The 24714-nt window shown below is 44.5% G+C and overlaps 1 protein-coding gene across 1 annotated transcript; it reads left to right on the plus strand.

Annotated features, from left to right (window-relative positions):
• The first annotated feature begins 762 nt into the window (after positions 1-762).
• Positions 763-23137, plus strand: Arl6ip5 (ADP ribosylation factor like GTPase 6 interacting protein 5). The gene is made up of 3 exons (XM_041637271.1): positions 763-988; positions 18745-18962; positions 22150-23137. The coding sequence occupies exons 1-3, from the start codon at positions 813-815 to the stop codon at positions 22320-22322; spliced, it is 567 nt and encodes a 188-aa protein (XP_041493205.1). The 5' UTR covers positions 763-812; the 3' UTR covers positions 22323-23137.
• Positions 23138-24714: the final 1577 nt, after the last annotated feature.

Below are 24714 nucleotides of genomic sequence, written 5' to 3' on the forward strand. Positions count from 1 at the left end.
ATGCCCATAATTTTTAAAAGAATTTTTTAAAAAAGACACTGTTTTCTTAAGTAAATGTTATTGGTTTAATATTGGAATAAACCTAAGAAAGTTTTTTGGTGTGGAATCCATGATTCTACCCAGAAACGTGGACCACTGCAGGCAGTTGTTTGCTCTGAGGTTAAGAGCACACTCAGCTGAAAGGGAAGTCATCCAGTATCCATTCGGTCCTCTATCTATGACAGCAAAAATGGAGAGTCAAGAAAAAGGTGAAGCCACAGTCAGCTGCTGATTTCAATCAAACCCTTGCTCCCATTTTTTCCAGCCTGATTTCACGCAAACTGACTCATGAGAATTGCATGCATATGTGGAGGGCTTAGCAATACTGGACTTCGAGTAGCTCTGAGGTCGTCTTCCATTCCATTCCACTTAGATTGACATCTGAACAGCTGTCTTTTTTCCCCCTCCAAGGCAGAGAACACACAGCCCTACGTTGGCCACTCACAAAAGGCGTCTAAAAAGAGATGGTTTATATTCAAACTGCCAGAGAGAGAACTGACACCACTTTCAGGCAGGGGATTTCCTCTGGTTACTTTCTGTCCCTACTCTGTTCTACTTTTGGTCCTTTGCTCAGTAGAAGGCCCTTTCTGACACTAAGCACTTCCAGCCAATCACGGACAGGCAAATCCACCCGCCCGAACCTAATTTCCTGGGTCTTGCGGTGCTCTAACCTCAGGGCCAATCCAAAGGAGCCGCTGTCCTCTTTCACCCATCTAGGTTGTCGCTGCCGCCTCCTCCAGATTCCGGAGGCGAAGCACTGGAAAGAGAGGAACATGGACGTGGCTCTCGCCCCGCTCCGTGCCTGGGACGATTTCTTCCCGGGCTCTGATCGCTTCGCCCGGCCGGACTTCAGGGACATTTCCAAATGGAACAACCGTGTAGTGAGCAATCTGCTTTATTACCAGACCAACTACCTGGTGGTGGCTGCCATGATGATTTCGGTCGTGGGGTAAGTGGGGTCTCCAGCCCGGGACACCTGTCCGCGGTGGGGACGCAGGGACTCCGGGGTCAAAACCATGAGATGCAAGACTAGGTCTACGCAGAGCGCCTGCCCTGGGTCTCGGGAAGTAGCCAAGTGGAGACTTGTTCTCGAGGCGAGGCCGCATCTGTCTGGGGTCCCATTCTCTTTCTGCTCCAGAGGCTGAGACTTGACTAGGACCCTGGGAGGGACAAGATGAGGGGAGAGCTGAGAACTTGGGGCTATAAAAGTTACCCCCTCCCCCGCCTCCGTGCCGAGGTCAGATGCCTGTCAGATGTTTGTAGCACGCTGTGTGGTTTTAAAAATAAGAAATAGGTGGTGTTGTAACCTTGTCCTGGGGCTGCCTAGAGAAGCCCGGAGTGACAGGGTGTGGACCCTGGGCGGTGTTTAAGTGACTCCTCTGCCTAATTTCCGCAACGCCCTGTACAGGAGAGCTGAGCTTAGGCTCCAGAGGGTGCGAGTCTCCTGGTGGCGCATCTTCCCCTGTGAGGTGACTCTGGGAATGAGACCCCTGACAAGTGTGGGGTTTTTGTTGTTGTTGTTTGTTTTTGTTTTTCTTCCTAGACGTTGGCAGATGTGGTCAATTTAGCTTTGCACCTTAGCTTGAGGTCTCTGAAAGTCTTTTCAATGGTTGATAGTTAAGAACTGCTGTGTGTTAACTAAGGTCTACGTGGTCTTGAGGGCACACACACATTTCTGCACCTGTTTCCTTAGAAGCTGCCTTGTAGTTTAACCCTTTAGAAATGATTCTCCCACCTTTTACAAAATAAGTGGTTATATTTACCATCTTGTTTATTATCTCCTACCCGGATTTAAATAAAAGACATTATTAAGAACTCGCGTGTCGTAAAAGAAGTTCTTGTCTGAGGGTTCTCTTTCAGAACAAACTCAAAGAGAGACAAAGCTACCAGATAAAACAAAAAAGAGAGACTCACACTTGGAGGACATAGGAAGGGGTGAGCGAGAAGGTGGTGGCTTAAGCTAGCCTGAGGTTAGCTGGCTTTATTTACTGAGCTACCTCTGGGCACCAGACCCCGTGCCAAGTTCTGAGCACACCAAGATGAATCAGACTTGAGCTCTAGCCCAGGGACACATGGTATTTGCTGAGCCTCCAAAGGAGCAAACTCGCACAGCTCAGAGGAGACTGGCAGGGTTCCCCATCCTGGGCGTGGTTCAGAGTGGGCGCCAGTTCCCAAAAGCAAGCTCCATGTGGGATCCTTGCTGTGTGTGACTGAAGGAACTGCCAACTCTAGGGATGGTCTGGTGTGCAGAGGACACCGGCACTGGTGGACTCTGACTAAATTGGCAGCTGAGGAACCGTTAGTCAGTAAGAAAGCCTGAGGCAGTTGTTCCTAAGCCTGCCCCAAACTCTGTGCTTCTTCCTAGCGAAAAACTGCATGGAAAAATGTTTTTAAAATAAAATAACTAATAATGAATCCAATGGGTTTACCTATCTTGACTTACTTTCATTTTCTTTTCTTCCTCTTTTGTGGTTATATAGTTTACTGGAGAATTTTCCTTTTCTTATCTTTTTCTTCTTTATTTTTTTAATTTTTGTTTTGTTCTGTTTTTCGAGATAAGGTTTCTCTGTGTAATAGCCCTAGCTGTCCTGGAACTAGTTCTGTAGACAAGGCTGACCTCAAACTCCCAGAGATCCACTTGCCTCGGCCTCCCCCAAAGGCAGTATGTGCCCAGGCTCTAGCACAGGCTTGGCCACCTTGTCGTCTTCATAGATTTTAATTTTCATAGTCAGCTCTTTAACTAAATATGGGTCTTTCATTATGATCTCAGGTCACTACTAACCCAGGCAGTCCGGGCGTCTTGACCCTTCTCATCCCACACAGAAGTCTCAATTGTTAGTGGCATCTTTGAAGGGGAAAGAGAAAAGTACTTGTTATTGTTGTTGTTAAAGATTAGCAAAAAGTCAGGCAAGGCATGGTAGTTCATACCTAGCTAGCACTCAAGAGACTGAACCATGAGGTCCAGGCCAGCTAGGGCTACAATAAGAGACTCTGCAACAGCTATGCAAAAACATGAGCATGCTGGGCGGTGGTGGCCCACGCCTTTAATCCCAGCACTCGCAGGGCAAAGGTGGACAGATCTCTGTAAGTTTGAGGCCAGCCTGGTCTACAAGGGCTAGTTCCAGGACAGGCTCCAAAGCTACAGAGAAACCCTGTCTCCAAAAAACCAAAAACATTAGTGTGTAAAATATAAAATTTTCTCTATATCCCAGCATAAATTTGGGCTTGTAACCTTTTTTTTTCTGTGCATCTCTAAATACTTTCTAGCTTTCCCCACAAATTCTTATTTTCTTTATAATTAATAATAATAAACATGCATTGAGGGCTAAGTATTATGTGTTAAGTTTTCTTAAGTATTTTCTTGCATTCTGTCATATGGCCCCATAGCTAAACTATTATTATTTTTGTTATTAAACCAGATGCTCAGAGAAGTTGAATGACATACTTACAACCACAGACGTGGGCTTGTCTCTTTAACTACTGTGGAATCTTCCCTAGGAGTCAGGAGGTTTAGAATTATAGTGCCTGAAAGGAGGAAGAAATTCAATACCTTTGGGGTCAGGGAGCTTGGCTGATTCTGGAACATTCCCCATTCTAAACAACACTGTTGTCTTTGGGTGCTGCAGTGGATGGGTGGGTCTGGACACTGCTGGAAGCTGCTTATCAGGACCCTCTGCTAGTGGGTGATAGTTTCTCATGATGAAATGTGCAAATAAGGCACATTACCTAGGCTGAAGATTGTTCGGTGAGTCCATCCCTGTGGCCAGGAGTCCCCTTGGGGACAATGGATGACTCTAAAGGTCCTCTAGTGTTTCAAGTTTGCTTGGCTGAGGACAGACAAGGGCTGGTTTTTCCAGATTTCAGCATGAGGGGAGAGAAGATTGGAGGATGCGATGCAGCTCCAGAACACTAGGAAGCACTAGCCCAAGATGGAGATTCAGAGAAGTAAGCTAGAGACAGGTCCAGACTGGGTCCTGCTCAGGAAGGCCTTGGAGAGAGAAGTTAGATCTTCAAGCAAGGCATGGTGGTGCATGATTTTTTGTTTGTTTATTTGTTTTTTGTTTTGTTTTTAATCCCAGTAAGAGAGAGGATGAGGCAGGAGGATAGTGAGTTTGAGGCTAGCCTGAGTTAAATGGTGAGTTTGATGCTGGGTAACAAGACTTCCCCAAAGAAAAGGAGAAGAAGGAGGAAGTTTGGTCTTCATCCTAAAACCATGGTTTTACTCAGTCTATGTCTTCCATGTAGTGGGTACGCTGTGCACCTCAGATCCTGCGAGCTCCTGGCTGCTAGTCTTCTCCCTCCTCCTCTTCTTCCCTCCTACCTTCCCTTGCCTCTTCCTCTTTTCTTTCTCTCTTCTTCCATTTCCTCTTCCTCCTTTCTCCTTTCTCCACCCTCCTTCTCCCACTCCACTTCTCCTCCCGCCCTCTCTGGGTTTTTTGTTGTTTGTTTGTTTTAAACAGGGTCTCACAGTGTACCTCTTGACTGACTTGGAACTCAAGATCCTCCCGCTCTGGAGTGTCAGGATCACAGATGTGCGTCGCCCAGCCTTGTAGCTCTTCTTACACTTTTTATTTTTGTCTGTCTCTTTGAGTAGTGTAAGTTAGTAGTTAGATGCCAAATTAAGTGTGTTGGAATCCCAACTGCCAGCTACTAGCTGCATGACCACACTGGCTCATCTTCACCAACTACACAATGACAGTAATAACAGTGCCCACCTCATGGGCCTGCTGTGAGGACTAACCAGTCTCATACAGGTACTGCCTTGAGAACAGTGCCAGCTTCCTCAGTTTCGCTACAATGAAAGGTTACTCCTTTCTTACCACTGTTAGTGTTACCAACCAGACAGCTTAGAAAGGCAGAGTCTTTAGACTAGTGACTTCCACGGTCAAAGTCCAGCCCTGATCTCTTTTCCCACTTCTGCAAGACTCAGCTTAGGTTTCACCCTATAGGACAAACTCTGCCACAGTGTCTCTCATTGCCAGTGTTAACTGAAACCCACATCTGTCCTTGTAGCTTTCCTGTTACCCAAACGTCTTTTGTGTATACATGGACACACAAGAAGAGAAAGATGTCAAAGATAAAAGCCCAGAAGCTATCTTCCTGTCCATCACAGGAACCATCAGTGCATTAAGATCCTATGTTTACATCACACACATCAACTGAAGTTGTCTTAGCCAATGTTCTATTGCTGTGAAGAGACACCATTGACCAAGGCAACTTTTTTTTTTTTTTTTAACGTTTTTGAGACAGGATTTCTCTGTGTACCAGCCATGGCTGTCCTGGAACTCACTTTGTAGACCGGGTTGGCCTCAAACTCACAGAGATCTGCCTGCCTCTGCCTCCCAAGGCCTAGGATTAAAAGGCTTTCACCACCACCACCTGACTTCAAGGCAACTCTTATAAAAGAAAACATTTAATTGAGAGCTGACTTGCAGTTTCAGAGGGTCAGTCCTTTATCATCATGGTGGGGAGCATGGAAAGCACACAGCGTGCTGGAGCAGTAGCTGAGAGCTGCACCCTACCCCACAGGCTTGCAGAAGAGGGGAAGGGAGGGACAGACAGACAAAGACTAGGCCTGGCGTGGGCTTTGAGGTGCCAAAATCCACCCCCACGGACATACTTCCTATAACAAGGTCACATCCCTAAATCCTTCTAATCCTTTCAAAGATTTCTACTCCCTGGTAGCTAAGCACCCAAATATTTGAGCCTATAGGGGCCTCTCTCATTCAAACCCACCACGGAAGTCTTTGCTTTTTTTTTTTTCAAAGTAAAAAACACAGGCAACAGTTAATTACACTTGAAACCTTAGTGTTCTGCCTGTGCTGTTCTCTATCTGTGGGTGAGGATTTCTGAGTGCTTGGTGGAGTGCCTGCAGATATGAACTGGAAAATCTATTCAAGCCACTGAGCCAAGGAGCAATAGGAACTTGCACCTGGGAACTCACCAGAAATGAAGACCCTCTGGACCATTTCTGACCTCTTAGCTCAATATTTTAATAAGGGTTTCAAAGGATTCATCAGCACATTAAAATTTGGTCTAGTCTAACTCAATAGAAACACTGACAGAACTTAAAACTTCAAATATCATATGCCAATGTCACTTTTAGAGATTCTACTTGTATTGGGTTTGTTTGTTTGTTTCTAGATTCAGGAATCTGTTGGTTTTCCCCTTCTGACTCCCCAAGTGATTGCAATATGTATACCTCAATCTGAATGAGAGCTAGTAACCACACGTTTGGAAGTATGAAGGTTTGAGGTCATGCAGCTAACTGAAACCCAAATTTCTAATAGTAGCTGGGTCGATTACTAGCAGGTGAAATAGCTTTTCAATCAAACCATATGGTAAATTGGCTAAAGTTCCCGCTTAATCAGATTTAACTGAGCATTTGACGATTACAGTTCTACTGCTATGCTAACTTCCCGTATTCCTTCCTGACATCAGAACTCGTGTTTTCTATTTTCTGGTGTGGCCTCAGAGTAATCAACCACACCCTGCATTTGCAACTCGTAAATGCTTCCTCTTGCTTGCAAGGCACTTGCTCACATTCCCCGCCCCCACCTTAACACAGAGTGGTGTCACTGCTGGGTGAATGAGCTTAGGTTTTCTTGGCAGGAGTCACTCTGGGTCCTGATGGTTTGGCCTGTGGGAGTGTTAAAAGAGGGTGGGATCAACAGCTGCTACTTTATGTTGCTGACTGGTCAGGTAAGAAGTTTCTAGAAGGCTAGTAATTATAGATTTGGGAAAAAAAAAGTATTAGGGTAATTCTTTTCAAAAGAAGTACGACTCTGCCCCTGCCTAAGGCATATGGCTGTCAGCATCTGGCGTTAAGAATGCTCTCGCTGTTTGTGCTTTTAACACGCTGCAAGGAGAAAGAACTGGTTGCCAGTTGGTGAGGGAAGAAAGAGCTGAGAAATTCCTGGGTGCCCTGCATGGGATATATTTAAACATCTGTGGGAAGAAAAGGCTTGACATCTGGGTCCTCCCACTGCTGGCCTCTAAATAGCCCTAGGCGTGCATTTTTTAAGTTCTTGCTCCCTTTCAGCTACTGTCCTTTCTCCGGACTTTGAAGAGGTAAACCTGGTCATCTTCGGGTTCTTGTTCTTTTGCTTTGTTTAGTTGTGAAAGGCAGACCGTAAGACCAAAGACGGGAATCTTTTCAGACTGTCTGTTGCCGTTTATCCATGAGCCTTTCACAAGCCTGTCCCCATTTCACCTGTTCACTGGCCCTGTGTGTGTTGTGAGTTTATGCTGGCAGGTTTGTTTGCTGATTTTTTTTAAACTATTTTTATACTACTTGTGCAAGTAATGCTAAGAATGATATGAAATGGAAACTAATAGCAATTCTTTTCATAGTCATTTGCAAGTAAAATAAATGGCAGTCTGTTTATGCTTTAAGATTAGTCAGATTTTGGACCTGGAGAGATGGCTCAGTGATTAAGAGCACTGACTGCTCTTCTAGAGGACCTGGGTTCAATTCCAAGCACCCCATATGGTGGCTAACAACTGTCTGTAACTCCAAGATCTGACCTCCTCACAAAGACATACATGCAGGCAAAACACCAATGTGCATAAAATAAAAGTAAATGATTTGAAAAAAACAATTAGTCAGAGTCAGCTGTTTTATGATGAGATTCTTGTGGGGTCATGTCATTCATTCACTCCACAGAGCGGGAAGCATTTAGCAATAGGGCGTTATGATTCCTTTACCGAGTTTAAGGTCTAGAGGGATGGTAAGACAATGCTGAGAAGGTCAGAATTAATTTTTATACAAGACAACCAAGCCTCCCAAAATATACAGCTACAACAGTGGTGGTGCACACTTTTAATTCCTGCACTCGGGAGGCAGAGGCTGGGGGATCTCTGAGTTTGAGGCCAGCCTGGTCTACAGAGTGAGTTCCAAGACAGCCAAGGCTACACAGAAAAGAAACAGAAAGAGAGAGAGAAAGAGAGAAAAGGAAGGGAAGGGGAGAGGAGAGGAGAGGAGAGGAGAAAGGGAGGGAGAGAGGGAGGGAGGGAGGGAGGGAGGAAGGAAGGAAGGAAGGAAGGAAGGAAGGCAGGCAGACACAACTATATAGGCACATGTCTTTCCCAAGGGAAACACTAGTATGTGGATGGGGTGAGGGTTATTATAGGGTTATTGCATTCTGATAATATTCACTCAAGCTCACACCACTTATCATTGAACAAATATTAAACTGGACCGAGGCATACAGCATCCCCACCTGGCCCGATCCTCCCAGATCCTACCCACCCCACCCCACCGTGCTTCTTTAAGTACACTCCATCCCAGGAAAACAGTGCAGGTGGGCGGAGTTTTCTTCCCATGAGTCTTGAGTATTTTCTGTGTGCCGACCTTTAAGAGATCTGTCAGCATTTAGATGTTTAACCTAAAGATCCTTCATCTGAATGGAGGGTGTAGCTCAGAGGGAGAGCAAGCTTTGTGTGCACAGGGCCATGGCTTCTGTCCCCTACAGGCAAAATGTCCTGTTATTAAATGTCCTTGATATCATGTATATGATATGTGCTTCCTGGCTTCTGCCACCATCTCGTGTTTTTTTTATTAAAAGAATTCATCTCCCACCCTGTCTCTGTCAGCTGGTTGGCGTTTTAGTTTCCTTTTACTAGAGAAAGGTTTGCAAGATTCCTAGGTAAAGTGAAATAATGCGTGTAGTCTGGATTCCCAGCCCCGTCTCTCAGGCGTTGGAGCTGTGAATCAATTTAGGCCTGCAGAACTCTGGACAATGTTGGGATTGTATTGTTTTATATCATATTGTATTATATTATTTTCCTTTGGGGCAGGTGAGCTTTATCCTTTATCATTCATCATTAGAAGGCTTACCCTGGATGCAGCCTCCATTCAGGTGATACTTTTGCAGCTTCTGAGCAGAGATAAAGCCTGCAGTTTGGCTCCCATTCAGCAGCCATTTACTGTAAATAGATAGGGTTTTAGATTCCGTGAGATGAATAGGCGCACGTCTGGGCCTTCCCTTTCATTCGCTGGCTGGCAGAAAGACCATTTGCTGTAGAAAACAGCATTTTGGTTGCTCCTTCTACTAATTGGATTAGTAGCTCACTGATGCGGTGTAGAGGTGGAGGTTAGTGTGAGGTAAATAAGACACTCTTACGGAAGAGAACTTACTGTCGCCAATCTTATTAGTGTGTGTCAAATCCAACCTCTCTCCCTTGCCGTGTAACAATAGTTCAGTAATTCTCAAGTTTTCCTTGCCTACAATCACACCCCTAACAGCATTCAGGAGGACCAGCTTGTCAACAAGTAAGCAACTTCTATAGCTTCCAAAAAGCTCCTGGCTGTGGGAAGGACCATGAGTTGAGGCAGGGATGAGTATATGAGCATCATTATGCCATTCTCCCTAACACTGTAGGTTATAAAAACTCTCCATCCTAAAATGTCTAAAAGGACTCGCTCCAGTCTGATTAGAGTTCTGTGACACCGCAGGGAGGATTCGTTACAATCTCTCTCTCTCTCTCTCTCTCTCTCTCTCTTTCTCTCTTTCTTTTTTTTTGGGGGGGGGTGGGGTTCGAGACAGGGTTTCTCTAGCTTTAGCGCCTATCCTGAACTAGCTCTGTAGAGACCAGGCTGACCTCGAACTCACAGAGATCCGCCTGCCTCTGTCTCACAAGTGCTGGGAATAATGGCATGTGCTACCACCACCTGGCTGAGTTACGATTTCTAGCTCAGGTCCAACTGATTGTCTAAAAAAAGTAAATTTACCAGTCCTGGGTGTGGGAAATGGCTCAATGGGTGAAGTGCTGGCTGTGGGAACATAAGGATCTGAGTTTGGACCTAAAAATACAGCCTGGGGAGGCTGAGACAGGAGGATCCATGGAGTCTGCTCGTTGGCCAGGCTAGTCAAGTTGGTGGTCAGTAAAATATCTTGTCTCAAAAAAATAAGATAGAAGTCAGGTGGTGGTGGTGCACGCCCTTAACCTCAGCACTTGGCAGTCAGAGGCAAGCGGATCTCTGTGAGTTCGAGGCCAGCCTGGTCTACAGAGTGAGTTCCAAGACAGCCAGGGCTGCATAGAGAAACCCTGTGTTGAAAGAAATGAAACAAAACACAGAGAGAGAGAGCAATGGAGGAAGACACTTAATGTCAACCTTTGACCTCCATGTATGCATTCACGTGCACACAAAAATGCATACACATAAATAATACATATACTAATAAATAAGTAAGTAGCTTAGTAAATGCCAAACAAAGCACAAGAGGCTAGCAAAGTATGTCTGGCTAGGAATTACGCCGAGATGCCAACTTCATGGAAAGTGCCCAGTTCAATGGTGCAAAGTTCACAGGATACAGTGAATTCTGTGGGCCTTGCTAATTTAGCCAGGAGGGGAAGTCCCAAGGTTTTGTCACTTTGACCTTCTGTGACAAAACAGACTGGATCCCATGCCACCTAAACTTTCCTTTGTTCCGCCTGAACTTTTTGAAGTCTCCTTTACCTGGTGATCCAGGAGATGATGGTCACATGTACTGAGAACTAATTTGTGTCTCATCAAGCCCATGGTTACATTTTACCGTCAGATATAGATATTTCTTGCATGCTGGCTCAGTGGTAGTGGCACTTGCAGACAAATCTCCTAGCCTAAATTGGGTATCTGGGTGGGAGGGGAGAACTGACTCCCGAATGTTGTCTCCTGACCTCTACCTCAGTACCATGGTGAATGTACACGCTAAATATATAAATATAATTTTTAAAATAAAGAAGAAAAAAAATAAAAATAGTTCTTGCCAGGACAGAAGCCATGTTGGGTAACCAAAACAACCACCAAGCACTTTTGGGTGGGTGACGACAGGAAGCAGATAGGACCCTCAAAGGATCGGTCAGTAGTGTATTACTCTTTCTTCTTTGTCCCTGCGGTACTTACAGCCTGTGCTGGCCACACAGTCTGCAGGGGCTCAGACAGCCCACTGCCTTTCTTCCTTGTCCGTTCTCCCGACTTGTAGGGGCATGAATTTTCCCCAGTGGTGCTTTTCTCACTTGTCCCTTTAACAAGCTCTGCACAGAAACAAAGGCCAGAACTATCCCCTGTGCTATCTAGTATACAATAGGAACAATAGTGTCTTGTCTATGTTAATCTCATGCTCCTTAATTTAATCAACGGCTACAGAAATACACTGAACATAATGAAATGGTATGAAAATGCGCAAGTGTCTTATTTTTTTTCTTTCATTGACACATTTATCAAATGCTAGGTGCTGGGGCCAAAAGTGTGACATCTCCGTTCCTTGTGGAGCTCTCTATGTACTCGGTCCTCACCCGCATAGATGTAAAGCTACCACTGTGGTGAGCGCTGCGGAAAGAGGCATATGGTGCTGTGTGATGTTGGGAGAGGCTGAGAAAAGGCAATTGAACTGAGCTTAAAGAAGGCTGGAGTGAATCAGGCAGAGAGAACAGCTCCCACACAGGCCTCCCAGGAAGCAGAGTGAGCTCCAGCAACCGCCGGAAGTCTGGGCATAAGTGCAGAGTCAGTACGTGGCATCAGGTAGCTGGCAGGGAGGACAGCTGCATGTCATGTACCAAAGGTGCTCCCTAGTAGATGCAGCCTAAGCCAAATGCTGAGGTTGGTGACCTCACACTATAGCCGTGCTCCCTGTCCCATCTTTCCATTCCTGGTACAACTATGTGCAGTAGTCTGGTCTCCAGAGGCAGCTAGGCCGTGTAGAAGGGGTCAAGAGTGCTGGTTCTATAAAGGCCATGAGAAGAAAGTGGATGGGTATATTCCTAATTGCCACGAGCCACAGGAAAACCTCAACTTCTCAGAGAAGTGCCCTGTGAGTACACAGCCCCTCTGCTCCTCTTCCCTGTGAGTCAGGTTCCTCTGGGACTGCTCTTCATTTTTTTCCTTTTTTTTATTACTTAAAAAAAATGCCAATCCAAATTCTCTCTCCCTCCCCTCTTGACAGTCCCCTCCCTCTCCCTCCACAGACCCTCCCTCCACCCCTCCAACCCTAAGGGAGTGCCATGCACCCCACCCTGTGGAAAGTCCAAGGCCCTCCCTACTATGTCTAGGTTGAGCAAAGTTTACATCCAATGAAGCCGGTATATGCAAGTAGAGACACATCCCAGTGTCACTATCAGTGACCCCTCAGTCTGCCCCAGCTGTCCACCCCCTTCAGAGGGGCTTAGTTGTTCCCACGCTCATTCACTCCCAGTCCAGTTGGAGTTGGTGAGCTCCCATTAGCTCAAGCAAACTGTCTCATGATGACCCTTCATGGTCTTGAATTCCTTGCTCATGCTCTCACTCCCTCCACTCTTCAACTGGATCTTGGGAGTTCAGTCCAGTGCTCTGATGTGGGTCATTGCCTCTGTTCCCCATCTGTTGTTGGAAGAAGGTTCATATTCATTTTGGGGGAGTCTGGGTTACCTCACTTAGGCTGATGTTTTCTAATTCCATCCATTTGCATGCAAAATTCAAGATGTCATTATTTTTTTTACTGCTGAGTAGTATTTTAATGTGTAGATGTGCCACACTTTCTTTATCCATTCTTCAGTTGAGGGCATCCAGGTTCTTTCCAGGTTCTGGCTATTACAAATAATGCTGCTATGAACATAGTTGAACAAATGCTCTTGTAGTATGATTGAGCATCTTTTGGATATATTCCCAAGAGTGGAATTGCTCGATCCTGAGGTAGGTTGATTCCCAGTTTTCTGAGAACCGCCACACCGATTTCCAAAGTGGTTGCACAAGTTGGCATTGGGATTGCTCTTCAAATGCAGCTTCCAGGTTAGAAGTCAGGCGCGAGGCTGTTTCTGCCTTGTGGGTTCTGCTTGGTGTGACAGAATTTACCAAATGTTCCTTCTGCTGCTCTGAACCCTCTGCTTTAGTTAATTGCACTGGCAGCTCTGCAGTTGGTGGCCCTGAACACATTCACAAACTGCCTTTAGTCCTTAGTTGGCTTCGTTGTGAACTGCGGGGGTTTTCAAGACCCTCCTAGCCCTAGAACACTGATAGGGTGGAATTTTTCCTCCTTCCCGCAGGTTATGCTGACTCTGCAGATCCGGTCAGCCAGTCACAGTGGCAGGTCTGGGGCATAGTTCCCACAAAGCCACCTTCCTTCAGAACTCTCTCCCTTTCCCCTCCACATACACACACCAGGCAAGGGCCGACCCACTGAGCTACCCCTCTGCCGCCTTCTCTCAGAGAGGAATAGCCTTGTGGAGGGATACCTTAGCTGTTGACTTCAAGCGGAAGCATAAAGCATCTTAGAGTGGAGGGGTTAAGTCCTTGACTGCACTAAGGTGCTTAACCGCACCGGATGGTTGTGTTGTGGACCCCACCCCTACCGTTCTTCCTCCCCAGATGCCGTGGCTATTCCTTTTCACTTCTTTAGACCACAGCTTTGTCTCATACTGCAGAGCAGGATCGCATTGATTCGGTCTTTGAGGCGGCTTTAGAAAGTCGCAGTGGCATTCTGAAGGTTTTTGCAACCAAGAACAACCCCACTACAGGAGGTTTATTAATTAGTAGAATGGAGTAATTTATATGCATACATTTAGCTCAAAATCGCAAGCCTATTTAATAGTTTTAACTTGAATAATTAGGGTGTGTTCTACAAAGAACAGTATCTCAAATGTTATGTCTTCCCCCCCTCCACTCCTCCATCACCTTCCAGAACTTTCTCTTTTCCTCCCTGCTTCTTATTCATGGCTAAGCAGTAAAAAGCCCACACCCAGCAGAGCCTCCTGAAAGATGAGTATCATGTTTATTGAAACCACTCTTTAAAAAAAGCTCCTGGATTTTTTTTTCTTGACTGGTGTGAGTAACAGCCCAACCACTGGCATGTCAAACAACAACTGCTGCCCAGATTCTTACGCTCATCAGAAAATGTGGTTAGTTTGTGTGGTGTCTGTGTGTGTGTGTGTGTGCTTCATGTGTGTCTGTGTATCATTTTGTTACAAGTATAAGTGGCTACCTGGGCATCTCCATGGCACAGATTTTACTGATTTTCAGAACGTAATTGCATGTACTCAGAATATGGGAGAAAAATCATTTCTTCTCCCAAGAACTTTGTTCTTTTTTTTTTCCCTCATCAGCTTGGAGCTGAGCTGCTTTCTAATTATAGTTTGTGGCTGGGCATGTTGCAAGCTAAAACCAGCTAAAACCAGTTCTATAGAAGCCCTTGCTTCTTTTCCTTTGAGCCACAGCTACAGGAACAGGTGAAGAGCAAATGGGGAATTATTTGAATTGGCCCTGGGTTTTCCATTCCTTTTCATCCCAGGCTTTATTTACATATTCGGTTTAGAGATCTGCTTTACTTGTCGAAAGTAAAAATAGAAAAAAAAAACTTTATGGAAATTTTATTGTATGCCCCGTAAATTATTATTTTAGTGAGTGTTCTAGAAGAATCTTTGGTACTTTGCTGCAGACTTCCCGGCTCCCCTTTGCAGTTTAGTCTGCGAGAGTTTTCTTTAGTTTCAGCCTTTCATCCTAGTCTCTCTCCCCACTGCTCACCTTGTTTTTGAGACAAGGTCTCTCCCTGAGCGCTGGGAAGGTCAATGAGTCCCAGGGATCTGCCTGCATCTACCTCCCCCGTTCTGGTATCACAAGTGCCCACCTCCACACCTGGATTTTTTTTTTTTTTTTTGTGGTTACTGGGGCCAAGCTCGTTTCCTCAGCTTGTGCATCAAGCATGCCATTTCCTGACCCTCCATTCTAGTTCTTTCTGTTAATTTTGGTCTTTGTTTTACAGCCCAGAAACACTTGAATGGGTCCTAGATGAAAAGGATGGCTTTGTGAGGGTCTATGTTTCCTTTTCTGAAATGTCAGGTATTGTTAGTTCTCTAAGTAGCATAAGGTAATTGAGAAATAGAAAAACAAATGGCAGGCTTGGTGGCTCATACCTGTAATCCCAACACTTGGAAGGCCGAGGCAGCACGATTGCCATGAATTCAAGGCCAGCTAGGCTACACACAAAAGAAGGAAGAAAGGAAGACAATGAGAGGATGAAAGAAAGAGAGACAACCCATGAAGCCCCTACCCACCATGACTACTGAAGTCCTTTGGTCTAGTTTCTCTTAGACTTTCTCTCTTTTGGTACTAGGAATGAGATTTTGTTCATCTGTGAAAGTTCGTAGGCCTCTGATGCAAGGTTCTCTAAGGCTTGTACGAGAGGATATACTTTTTGCATTACCTGATTCTGCTTTCTTGTGTCCTGTAAAACTTTTGACTTTCTCAGATTAGGTATTTGGGGTATGGTGTCATGTACTCTTAATCACACCTCTTGGGAGGTAGAGGCAGGAGGATCTGGAACTGAAGGTCATCCTCAGCTACACAGAGAGCTTCAGTTAACCTGTGCTATATGAGACCCTGTCTCCAACAGCAAACAAAAATCAAATCTGAAGTTGTATCAGGAGACAATAACCCAGATGAAAATATAAACTAAAATAATAATACAGAGGCTGAGTCACTCTAGGTGACTTGGAACTGGGAGGGAGAGGGGGAGTGCAAGCAAGACAGAACCTCCTGTGAGCTGAGTGTTGAGAGCTTGGAGGAGGTCAGATGGTACAAACTGGCACACAGAGTACAGACAGTAGGAAGACAAGGTTGTGGTAAAGAAGGAAAAACCTCAAGGTGGTGTACGAACTCAAGTCCCAGTAACACTTTTAGATGCTTAGAGAGTGCTAAGCCCGAACTGTGAACTGAGAAGCTGCTGATTTTCAATTTTCTTTTTCTGTGTGTATAGTTATTTTATTTTTGATTAGAAAATAATATGCAAATGATAAGATAGACCTGGTAGTACAGATCTGTAATCCCAGCTACTGGGGAAGCAAAGGTAGGAAGATGGAGTTCAAGGCTAGCCTGGGCAACATGGTGAGATGGTGAAATCCTCCCCCACCCCCCCCCACACAAAACCCCAACCAAACAAGATAACAAAACCAACAGTGTGAGGATATAGCTTAATGGCAGAATATTTGCCTACCATGCCCTGACTTTAATCCCCAATAGCACACATGTGTACATAGAAAGATCTGGAGTCATGGCTCAGTTGGTAAAATTTTTGCTGAACACTCATAAAGCTTGGAGGGTCTCAGTGTTTTCAAGGACTTTGAGTGAAATATGCAACTGTTATTGTCCTACCAGAGATGGCACTGGTGGGAACAGATCCTCTGAAGACAAAAGAAGAAGCACAGTTCATTAGATACACGTGGTACATCCACAGAGGGCAAGGCAGTCGAGAGTCCGTCTGCACACAGCCTTTTGGAGGGACTGCTTTTTCTGCTGGAGGGGGAATTCCTCTGCGGGCAGTCGGGCAGCATTTCAATGTCACAGTGTCCTGGAATAGTGGGGGTTGGAGCTTATTGTGGCTAGGAGCAGCTGGCCTTGAGGCAGTCATGATCATGCCCTGAGTCAGAAGGGGCCCAGCATGACCATTTTCCAAAACTGGCATCCAAATTTTGTAGCTAGGGCTTGTTGTGCTTCACCTTTCCTGAGAAGGTAACAGTCCTGGTTGGAGGCAACAGAGGTTAAAGCAGCCTTGCTCTGAGGTGGGACTGGCCCAGGACAGCAGTTGGTCCCAGGACAGCATTGACAAGCGTTATAGGCTATGTTTAAACTACATCACACACTCTTAGCATTGTTTAATTCTCTTCTTGTTCACTTCCCCCATTGCCTCTCTCTTTTGTTTGAAAGGCTGGATCTCACTATGTAGTCCTGGCTAGCCTGGAACCGACATTGTAGACCAGGCTGGCCTCAAACTCACAGAGATACACCTGCCACTACCTCCCGAGTGCTGGGATTAAAGGCGTGCACTAGCACGTTCAGCAATTGCTTGCTTTTTTTTTTTTTTTTAAGTGAACAGCTTTAGCTTTTTCAAAAGCAGTTTCACATTAATTCCAGTATCCTGACAGCAAGGATAAGAAAATTTCACTTTCTACTCAAAATAGTTTGTGGTTCAGTGGGCAGAATCAGAGCTAACTGTAAAGGGATTTTCAGTTGGAATCAGTGGCGCACATCTCTAATCACAGTACTTGGGAGGCTGAGGCAGGAGGACCATGGGTTTGAGGTCAGCCTGGGTGTCTTAGTTGCTTTTCTACAACTGTGATAAAACACCATGATGAAGGCAACTTACAAAAGAAATTATTTAATTGGACTTATAGTTCCAGAGCAGTACCCTTCATGGTGGCAAAGCGAAGTCATGGCAGGAAGAACCGCTAAGAGCTCATATTTGGTTTGGCAAACAGAAAGCAGAGGGGGCACACTAGGAATGGCAGGAGCCGTTTGAAATCCCAAATCCCACAGCTTACTGACATACCTCCTCCAACAAGATCATACGTCTGAATCCTTCCCAGTCAGTTCCACCAGTTAGGAACCAAGTGTTCAAACACATGAGCCTGTGGGAGCCATTCTCATTCAGACCATGATATCAGGCTGCAGAGTGAGACTCTGTCTCTAAAACAAAGGGCAGGAAGGTAGAAAACTACATGCTGGGTTCTTTTCATTTACAAAATTCTTGTGGTAAATTACTTCTTTTCCACAGTGTTTTCTGTATTATCCAGAGTCAGTGACGGCTGTTCCATGATGAAGATCTTTGTCTCATAGACCAGTGAATTTAGAGGCTCTACATTTGGAATTCTGAGTTGACAACCTATGTCAAGGATACTTAGGGCCTCTGGAACGATCAATTGAGGATATTTGGTGTCAAAAATCATAGACACCAATGTTTCTGTGGAAGAGAATGATTAGATTGTGTCAGACAGAGATTTGGATCATGTGTTAGAAAAACAAAGGCTAGCGGCAGCTTCTTTAGGCTTCCTTGTCGAGGCAAGACTGGGGCTCCATAGAAAGCTTTTGTTCAACCGCAAGGAAGAAGCCTTCCAGATGCTGGGTTGAACAGTACAAGGTGGGTCCAGGGTGGTTGGATTCTCTTGTTCCAGGAGAAGCAAGTTACTGTGTGCTTTGTGCACTGTTTTGTTGTTGTTTTATTTGTTTTTTTTATAAGGATTCAAATAAACACTCTAATAAACTCTGTAGAGTCCAAACAGATAAATGACTGTAGATAGGGTGCTCGCTCATGGAGGCCATTGTATAACCTGTACTCTACGTTTATCCATTGTGAATAGATAAGTTCATTCATCCATCATTCCTATTAAGGCTGAACTACTTACTCCTGAAAAACAAATAGGAACAACAAAACAGTTGGTGTGTGGTAGGTAGTACCCAGGATGTATGAAAGCAAAACACAGCACATCTATAAGAAGGTGTGGTCTTCAAATTTTGGGGCACTAGGAAGCTACGCTAGCAAGTCTGGTAGGCATCAGGCTGCCTGTGGTGATCTTCATGTCTTAGCTCCATCCTTTTCTTTGTTGCTGCTAGTGATCATCTCTTCTTCCCTCCTCTTTTTTTACCTTCTGTTTTGGGTTTTGTTGTTGTTATTGTCTTGTTTGTTTTGAGACAGAGTCTTGTAAAGGGACTGAAGCTAGCCTTGAACTTGCGATCCTCCTGCCTCAGCCTCCCAAGTACTAGGATTGTGTGGGTCAACATACCTGGCTATACGTGTTACCATTTTCTAACCACTAAGGCTGTTTCTCTATTTAGAATCAATCAGTCCTCTCTACTTCATAGGTTAAGGGCTTTAAAGTTCTGGTGTTGACGAAGTACTTAGTACTCAAGAGTTTCACTCCTCTCCTCTCCCCATGCTGTACCTGCTACTGAGTCGATCTTTCTTTGTCCCCACATCCCAGGTTTCTGAGCCCCTTCAACATGATCCTTGGAGGAATCATTGTGGTGCTGGTATTCACAGGGTTCGTGTGGGCAGCACACAATAAAGACATCCTCCGCCGAATGAAGAAGCAGTACCCCACAACCTTCGTGATGGTGGTCATGTTGGCCAGCTACTTCCTCATATCCATGTTTGGCGGTGTCATGGTCTTTGTGTTTGGCATCACTTTTCCATTGTTATGTAAGTAAATCCGTTTTCTTTTTCACACTTCATTAAAATAAGTGTAGGCAGAGTTGGCCAATAGGCATTGCATAACCTCTTGGTATATCTAATACAATATCAGAATCTTCCAAAAAGCACACGAAAGCCTAGTAGCTACTTGTTTCCACAAGTACATGTGGGCACTTGCAATGTGTCAACTGCTCTTACAGAGAGACATCAATAAACAAAACATACAAATCCTAATCACATGACAAGAGCTGGTACAGTGTGGTATCTGCATGATGGCTCACAACTATTCATAATTCAAGTTGCAGGGGATCTGAGACCTTCTCCTGATCTCTGCAGGCACTAGGCATGCATGTGGTATGCATACATACCTACAAATACACACACACACAGACACACACATACATTCATAATGAAAAAATATATGTCTGAAAAAAATAACTGGACCACAATATAAACACTAAATAAATACCATGATTCTGGTGAACTATGTATTTTCTAAATAGCTTATTTTCTAAGACCTCAAACAGTATGAAATGAAACAAAAATCCAATTCAGATCTCAGCAGCCCAAATCTGGCCTAAATGCTGGTGTAGTTGGCAGCAAGAAAATGTCCCTTTGCATTTGAAATGTTTCACCTGTGCATCTGTTCTAGTAAATAAAATCATGTGTGATCTTGTCAGATCAAGCTCAGACTATTTGCAAATGAATCCTATACTTTGTTAGACACACTTGTAGTTGGTTTTTCTTTTTTCTTTATGGGGCCCTGCCACCTAGCTCCCAAATAAATACATGGAGACTTATTCTTGCTTATGAATGCCCGGCCTTAGCTTGACTTGTTTCTAGCCAGCTTTTCTAATTTAATTTATTCTGTTTCCCTCTAACTACATTTTACCTCTGGGCGTTTTACCTTTCTTTATTCTATAATCTCTCTTTCCTTCTTAATCCATGGCTGGCTGTGTGGTTGTAGGGCTGGCCCCTGGCATCCTCCTCTCCTCCTTTTCTTGTTCCTACCCTCTCTCTAAATTTCTCCTATTTATTCTCTCTGTATGCCAGCCCCACCTATTTCTCTCTCCTGCCTACCTATTGGCTAATCGGCTATTTATTAGACCAATCAGGTGTTTTAGGCAGGCAAAGTAGCACAGCTTTACAGAGTTAAACAACGGCAGCATAAAAGAATGCAGCACACCTTTGCATCATCAAACAAATGTTCCATAGCTTAAATGAATGTAACACATCTTAAATTAGTATTCCACAGCACAAACTATTTCAATCAGTAAATTCAAACTTTGGGGAAATTTCCCCAGATTTTCCTTATTATACTGGAAGTTAGTGCTAGAATAATTCCACTTAAACACACTGCTTGTTAACTATAGTACCCTTTCTGCCTACAAGCCTGAGACAGCCAGAGTCATGAAATATAAAGTCGGGAGCCTCAGTTTCTCTTTCCAGATTCATAGGGTGTGGTTAGTTATCCCAAGTAAACTGCATTCACCCATCTCTGGGACATGGAAATTAATATCAATTACTCCCAAACTCAGATATATGAGGATCATCTGTCCAGACACTTTTTAAAAATACATTTTTCTGAGCCATATCCTTTGGGGAGCCTGGTTCTGTGGGTCACTTGTGTCTCTAAAGGCCAGAATTGGCTAGGAACCTCTAGTCTTCCCCTGAATTATGCAGAGTATAGTGTGGGGATTGCCTAGAGTCGGTTCTTTTTATTTCTGTATTTATTATGGAGTGCATGTGTGCATGCATGTGCATCCTTGTGTTTCCCTGTGTGGAAGGATGAGCATATAGGCCCAGAGCTGACATCAGGAGGCTTCCTTCTTTGCTCTCCTCTTTATTTGAGGCAAGAGCCCTTGTGACACAGTTGGCTACTCTATCAAGCTATTTTGTCCCCATTCTCTGTTTCTGCCTTCTTAGTGCTGGGGTTGCAGGCTGACTGCTGTACCTACCTAGTTTTTATATGGGTCCTAAAGACCCAACTCCAGTGCTCTCACCTGGTCCCTTGAGTCATTTTCCTGGTATTTTTTTTTAATTTTTAAAAATTGCATTTATCTATCTATTCATCCATCCATCCTCTACCTATCTTTCTTAAGAATCTGTGGACATAAGAGGACAACTCCTTCCACTATGCAATTCCTGGGGATCAAACTCAGTTAAGCAGGCTTGGAGGCAGGCACCTTTTTACCCGCTGAGCCACCTCATCAACTCCCTGGCCCTGTTTAACAGCTCTTCGGGTGCTTTGCACGTGCATGGAAAAATGACTATCAGATCACAGAGTGTGTCTTAAAATAGCGATTCTCTAGTCTGTTCCCTTTAAAGTGCTGAGACAAGAGATCCACAAGGAAGGTCCATGGCGTCCGCTGCATCGTAAGCAATGTCAGGTCATTCTTGAGGATACTTTAGAAAGCATGCCTCTTTGGAGGCACCTTAAAGTGGGGTTTACCTGGATTCTGGCATTCAGGGAACAATATATAGATAAAACCAGAATGCAAAAAAAGTCCTTCCTGGGAAACTTTGGGAAAGTGGAATCGTGTTCAGGTTGGAATCGTGTCGGCAGACAGTTATGGTGAAGCTCATGTTATTTAAGTAACGTTTGTGAGGTGGGGGTTTCAGTGGGGAGGAAAGACTGTGGCTACCAGATCAGGGCTCTTCTAAGGGACAACCATGTTTTCTTTTACACACAAAGCAATGCTTGTGGCTTGACAAGTAGCTTAACATGAAGTCTGGGTAACCTTCTGAAAGCCTGGATCAGTAAGGCAAGCAAACCCGACAGCTAAAAGAAACAGTTTACTATATGTGTGAGGAGTGAGAAGGGATCCTATGTTGACATGAAAGGGGCACTCTTGGGTGGGAGAAATGGCTCAGTGCCAAGAGTGTAGAGGACCTGAGTTTGGTTCTCCACACCCATATGGTGGAAGGAGTTGGCCTTTTACTTCCACAGTTTCTTGAGCGAGGTGCTAGATAGATAGGTAGATAGATAGATAGATAGATAGATAGATAGATAGATGATAGATAGGTTGATGCCTTTAACCTCTGCAGGCACCTGCACTCAAATGCATAAACCCATAGGCACAGGCATAACCACATAACCACAAAAACAACAGTAGTTTTATTTTGTTTTACATAATTAAAAACCAAAAAAAAAATGTAAAGGGAATTCTCTCTTTGATGCTGTCATTTTTTTCAGTGATGTTCATCCACGCATCCCTGAGACTTCGAAACCTCAAGAACAAGCTGGAAAATAAAATGGAGGGAATAGGTTTGAAGAAGACGCCAATGGGCATTATCCTGGATGCCTTGGAACAGCAGGAAGAGAGCATCACCAAATTCGCTGACTACATCAGCAAAGCTCGGGAGTAAACCCTCCAGCCTGGTGACGGGGCCGCAGCAGGAATCCAGTTGCACTTTTCCCTTGCTCAGACCCATTTTCTGTCTGTGGTTTTGAAACAGAAGGTGCACGTCTTGCCATCCAACTCTCCACGGCATCATGCATGCACATGCCCACGCCCACCTGTTAAGATCTCCACTATGACCCAAGGAAGGGCCTTGGAAACCACAAAAATACAGACCCACTGTCCCGTTATGTCTGAAGCTTCCAGTGTGTTTTTGAAGGATAATTGCCGGTTGGACAGCAATGGTACTATTCTATTGTAGGGGAACAGCCATTGTAGCATCTGGAGACAATACCGAATAAGTGAAAAGTTAGTCACAGTAGAAGATGCCGTGTGTCCGTCTGTTTCTAATCCTGTCTGACATCCCCTCCAAAATCCCCTATGGCTATGATGTGTTGGGTATGTTAGAATAGCGGTATTATCTTTCTTGTCTTAGAATCGGAGGTGATCTCTATCCCTTTGGCGCCTGTTTGATGTGCGGTGGAAACTGGATCAGCCAGTTGTTTATATTTTGTTTACGAATATGAAGTTAGCTGTTTAGGATAATGTTTTGTTAAATTTTTGTAAACTTTTTAAAAGGGTAGTAATACGCTTTCACCAGAAGGTATTTCTTGCAAACTAAATGTCATCCTCTTGGGGTGGGGGTGGAAAGGTAGTTACAGCTCTGTGACTTCCATTATTCTTGACTTGTTAAAAAAATAAATAAGTAAAACCAAACTTGAGTTGTTTATATGACACGTTTGTTCCTACAGTGAATAAAAGGTGTTCAAGATAATATTTCAATTATTTAGATTTTTGTTGTTGTTGTTTTGAGGGGGAGGGGAAAGTTGGGTGGTTTTCCCAGACAGGATTTCTCTGTGTAGCCTTGGCTGTCCTGGAACTCCCTTTGTAGACCAGGCTGGCCTCGAACTCAGAGATCCGCTTGCCTCTTCCTCCTGAGTGTTGGGATTAAAGACATGCACCACAAGCTCTCAGCTTTTGTCTAGATTTTTTGCACATTTGTTTTTATTAGTTTAATTCGTGTGGGTGAGAGAGAATGCCACGTGCATACAGTGCCCACAGAGGCCAGAAGAAGCCATCGAACCTGGCGCTGGACATACCAGGTGGTTATGAGTTGGCTTCTGGGAACAGAACTGAGGCACTCTGGAAGAGCAGGAAATGCTCTTAACCTCTGAGCCACCTCTCCAGACTCAGATGTTTGGTTTTTAAATAGATGAGCATTTGGAAAGAAAGAAATGAGTGTGTATCTTATTAATTCATTATCTTTTGATCCTGCGAATCTTCCCTAGAGGACCATGGCAAGAGTTTAAACAGCTCCTGTCACTCGTGAAGTTGCAGACAGCAACTGAGGCGGCCATGCACTTGTAGAAATAGACAGAAGAGCTAGAATGGTGTGAGCATATGAATCTCATTGCACCCACCCCATCGTTGCTCATCTGTTGAGGAACAGATAATGAGAAATGGGTGTTTGCCAGTTGAGTGATTTTACAGGTGAAATAGAAAACATTTAGGTTTCCCTCTCATTGAAAAAAGAACTGGTATAGTCTTTCCAAAGAGTCCCTCTGTGTGTTATAAATAATCCGTGACCATTTTGGCCTCTTTGACGTCTTGTGTTTTAGTCTCCGTCAGTCTGAAGCCTTATCTTTAGCTCAGAACTTCAGGGTTTGGAATCTGTGGCATTAACCAGATAAGAAGAATAAACTTTATCAAAAGCATTTTAGTGAAGCTTTAGTCAATCAATGCATGACAATTTATTAAATATCTAAGAAACTTGGTGCCATCCTGGGAAAACTTCTTACAGTAGCTCAGACTCTGTGCATCTCCTAACTATACTGCATTACTAAGAACTGTGGGAACCGGGAAGTGGGGGAAAGATAAGACTTGGAGATGTCTGTAATATTTCTGCGGAGGAGATAGAACCTGCCATATTGTTGGGAAATTGGACAGGACCTTTATGGATGGTGGGATGTCTTGGGTTTTCCTGTAGAAAAGTTAGGACCTATACACGGGGTTTGTAGGAGGATGTTCTATCAAGAGGGAAGAGAGTGGATTGGTCCACTAGGTGACAGAGCATCTTGAAGCAGAGGTTGAGATGTTTAATACTGTAGATATGCTTCCTTTAGAAGGGTACTTCAAGGCACCAGTGGAGTCCACAAGGGAGAACCCTGAGCAGAGTCAGCAGGCTAGGCTAATTAATTTTCACTGATGGTTTAACTGGATTTAGATTTACCTAGGGTACTCACCTCTGGGCATGTCTTTGGGGGACCTTCCAGAGAGGTTGAGCTAAATGTGGATGGCACTATTCATAGCTTGGGGTGCCAGACTGAACACCACAAGAGGAGACTACTGAATACCGCATC

The sequence above is a fragment of the Microtus oregoni genome, unplaced genomic scaffold (assembly GCF_018167655.1).
Source record: "Microtus oregoni isolate MIOR12 unplaced genomic scaffold, Mior012 000002F_ref0000024, whole genome shotgun sequence".
NCBI lineage: Eukaryota > Metazoa > Chordata > Mammalia > Rodentia > Cricetidae > Microtus > Microtus oregoni.

Coding starts and splice junctions, on each gene's coding strand:
- Arl6ip5 (XM_041637271.1), top strand. CDS start 813: ATGGACGTGGCTCTCGCCCCGCTCCGTGCCTGGGACGATTTCTTCCCG. Junction 989..18,744: donor ATGATGATTTCGGTCGTGGG/GTAAGTGGGGTC, acceptor CCCACATCCCAG/GTTTCTGAGCCCCTTCAACA. Junction 18,963..22,149: donor CATCACTTTTCCATTGTTAT/GTAAGTAAATCC, acceptor CATTTTTTTCAG/TGATGTTCATCCACGCATCC.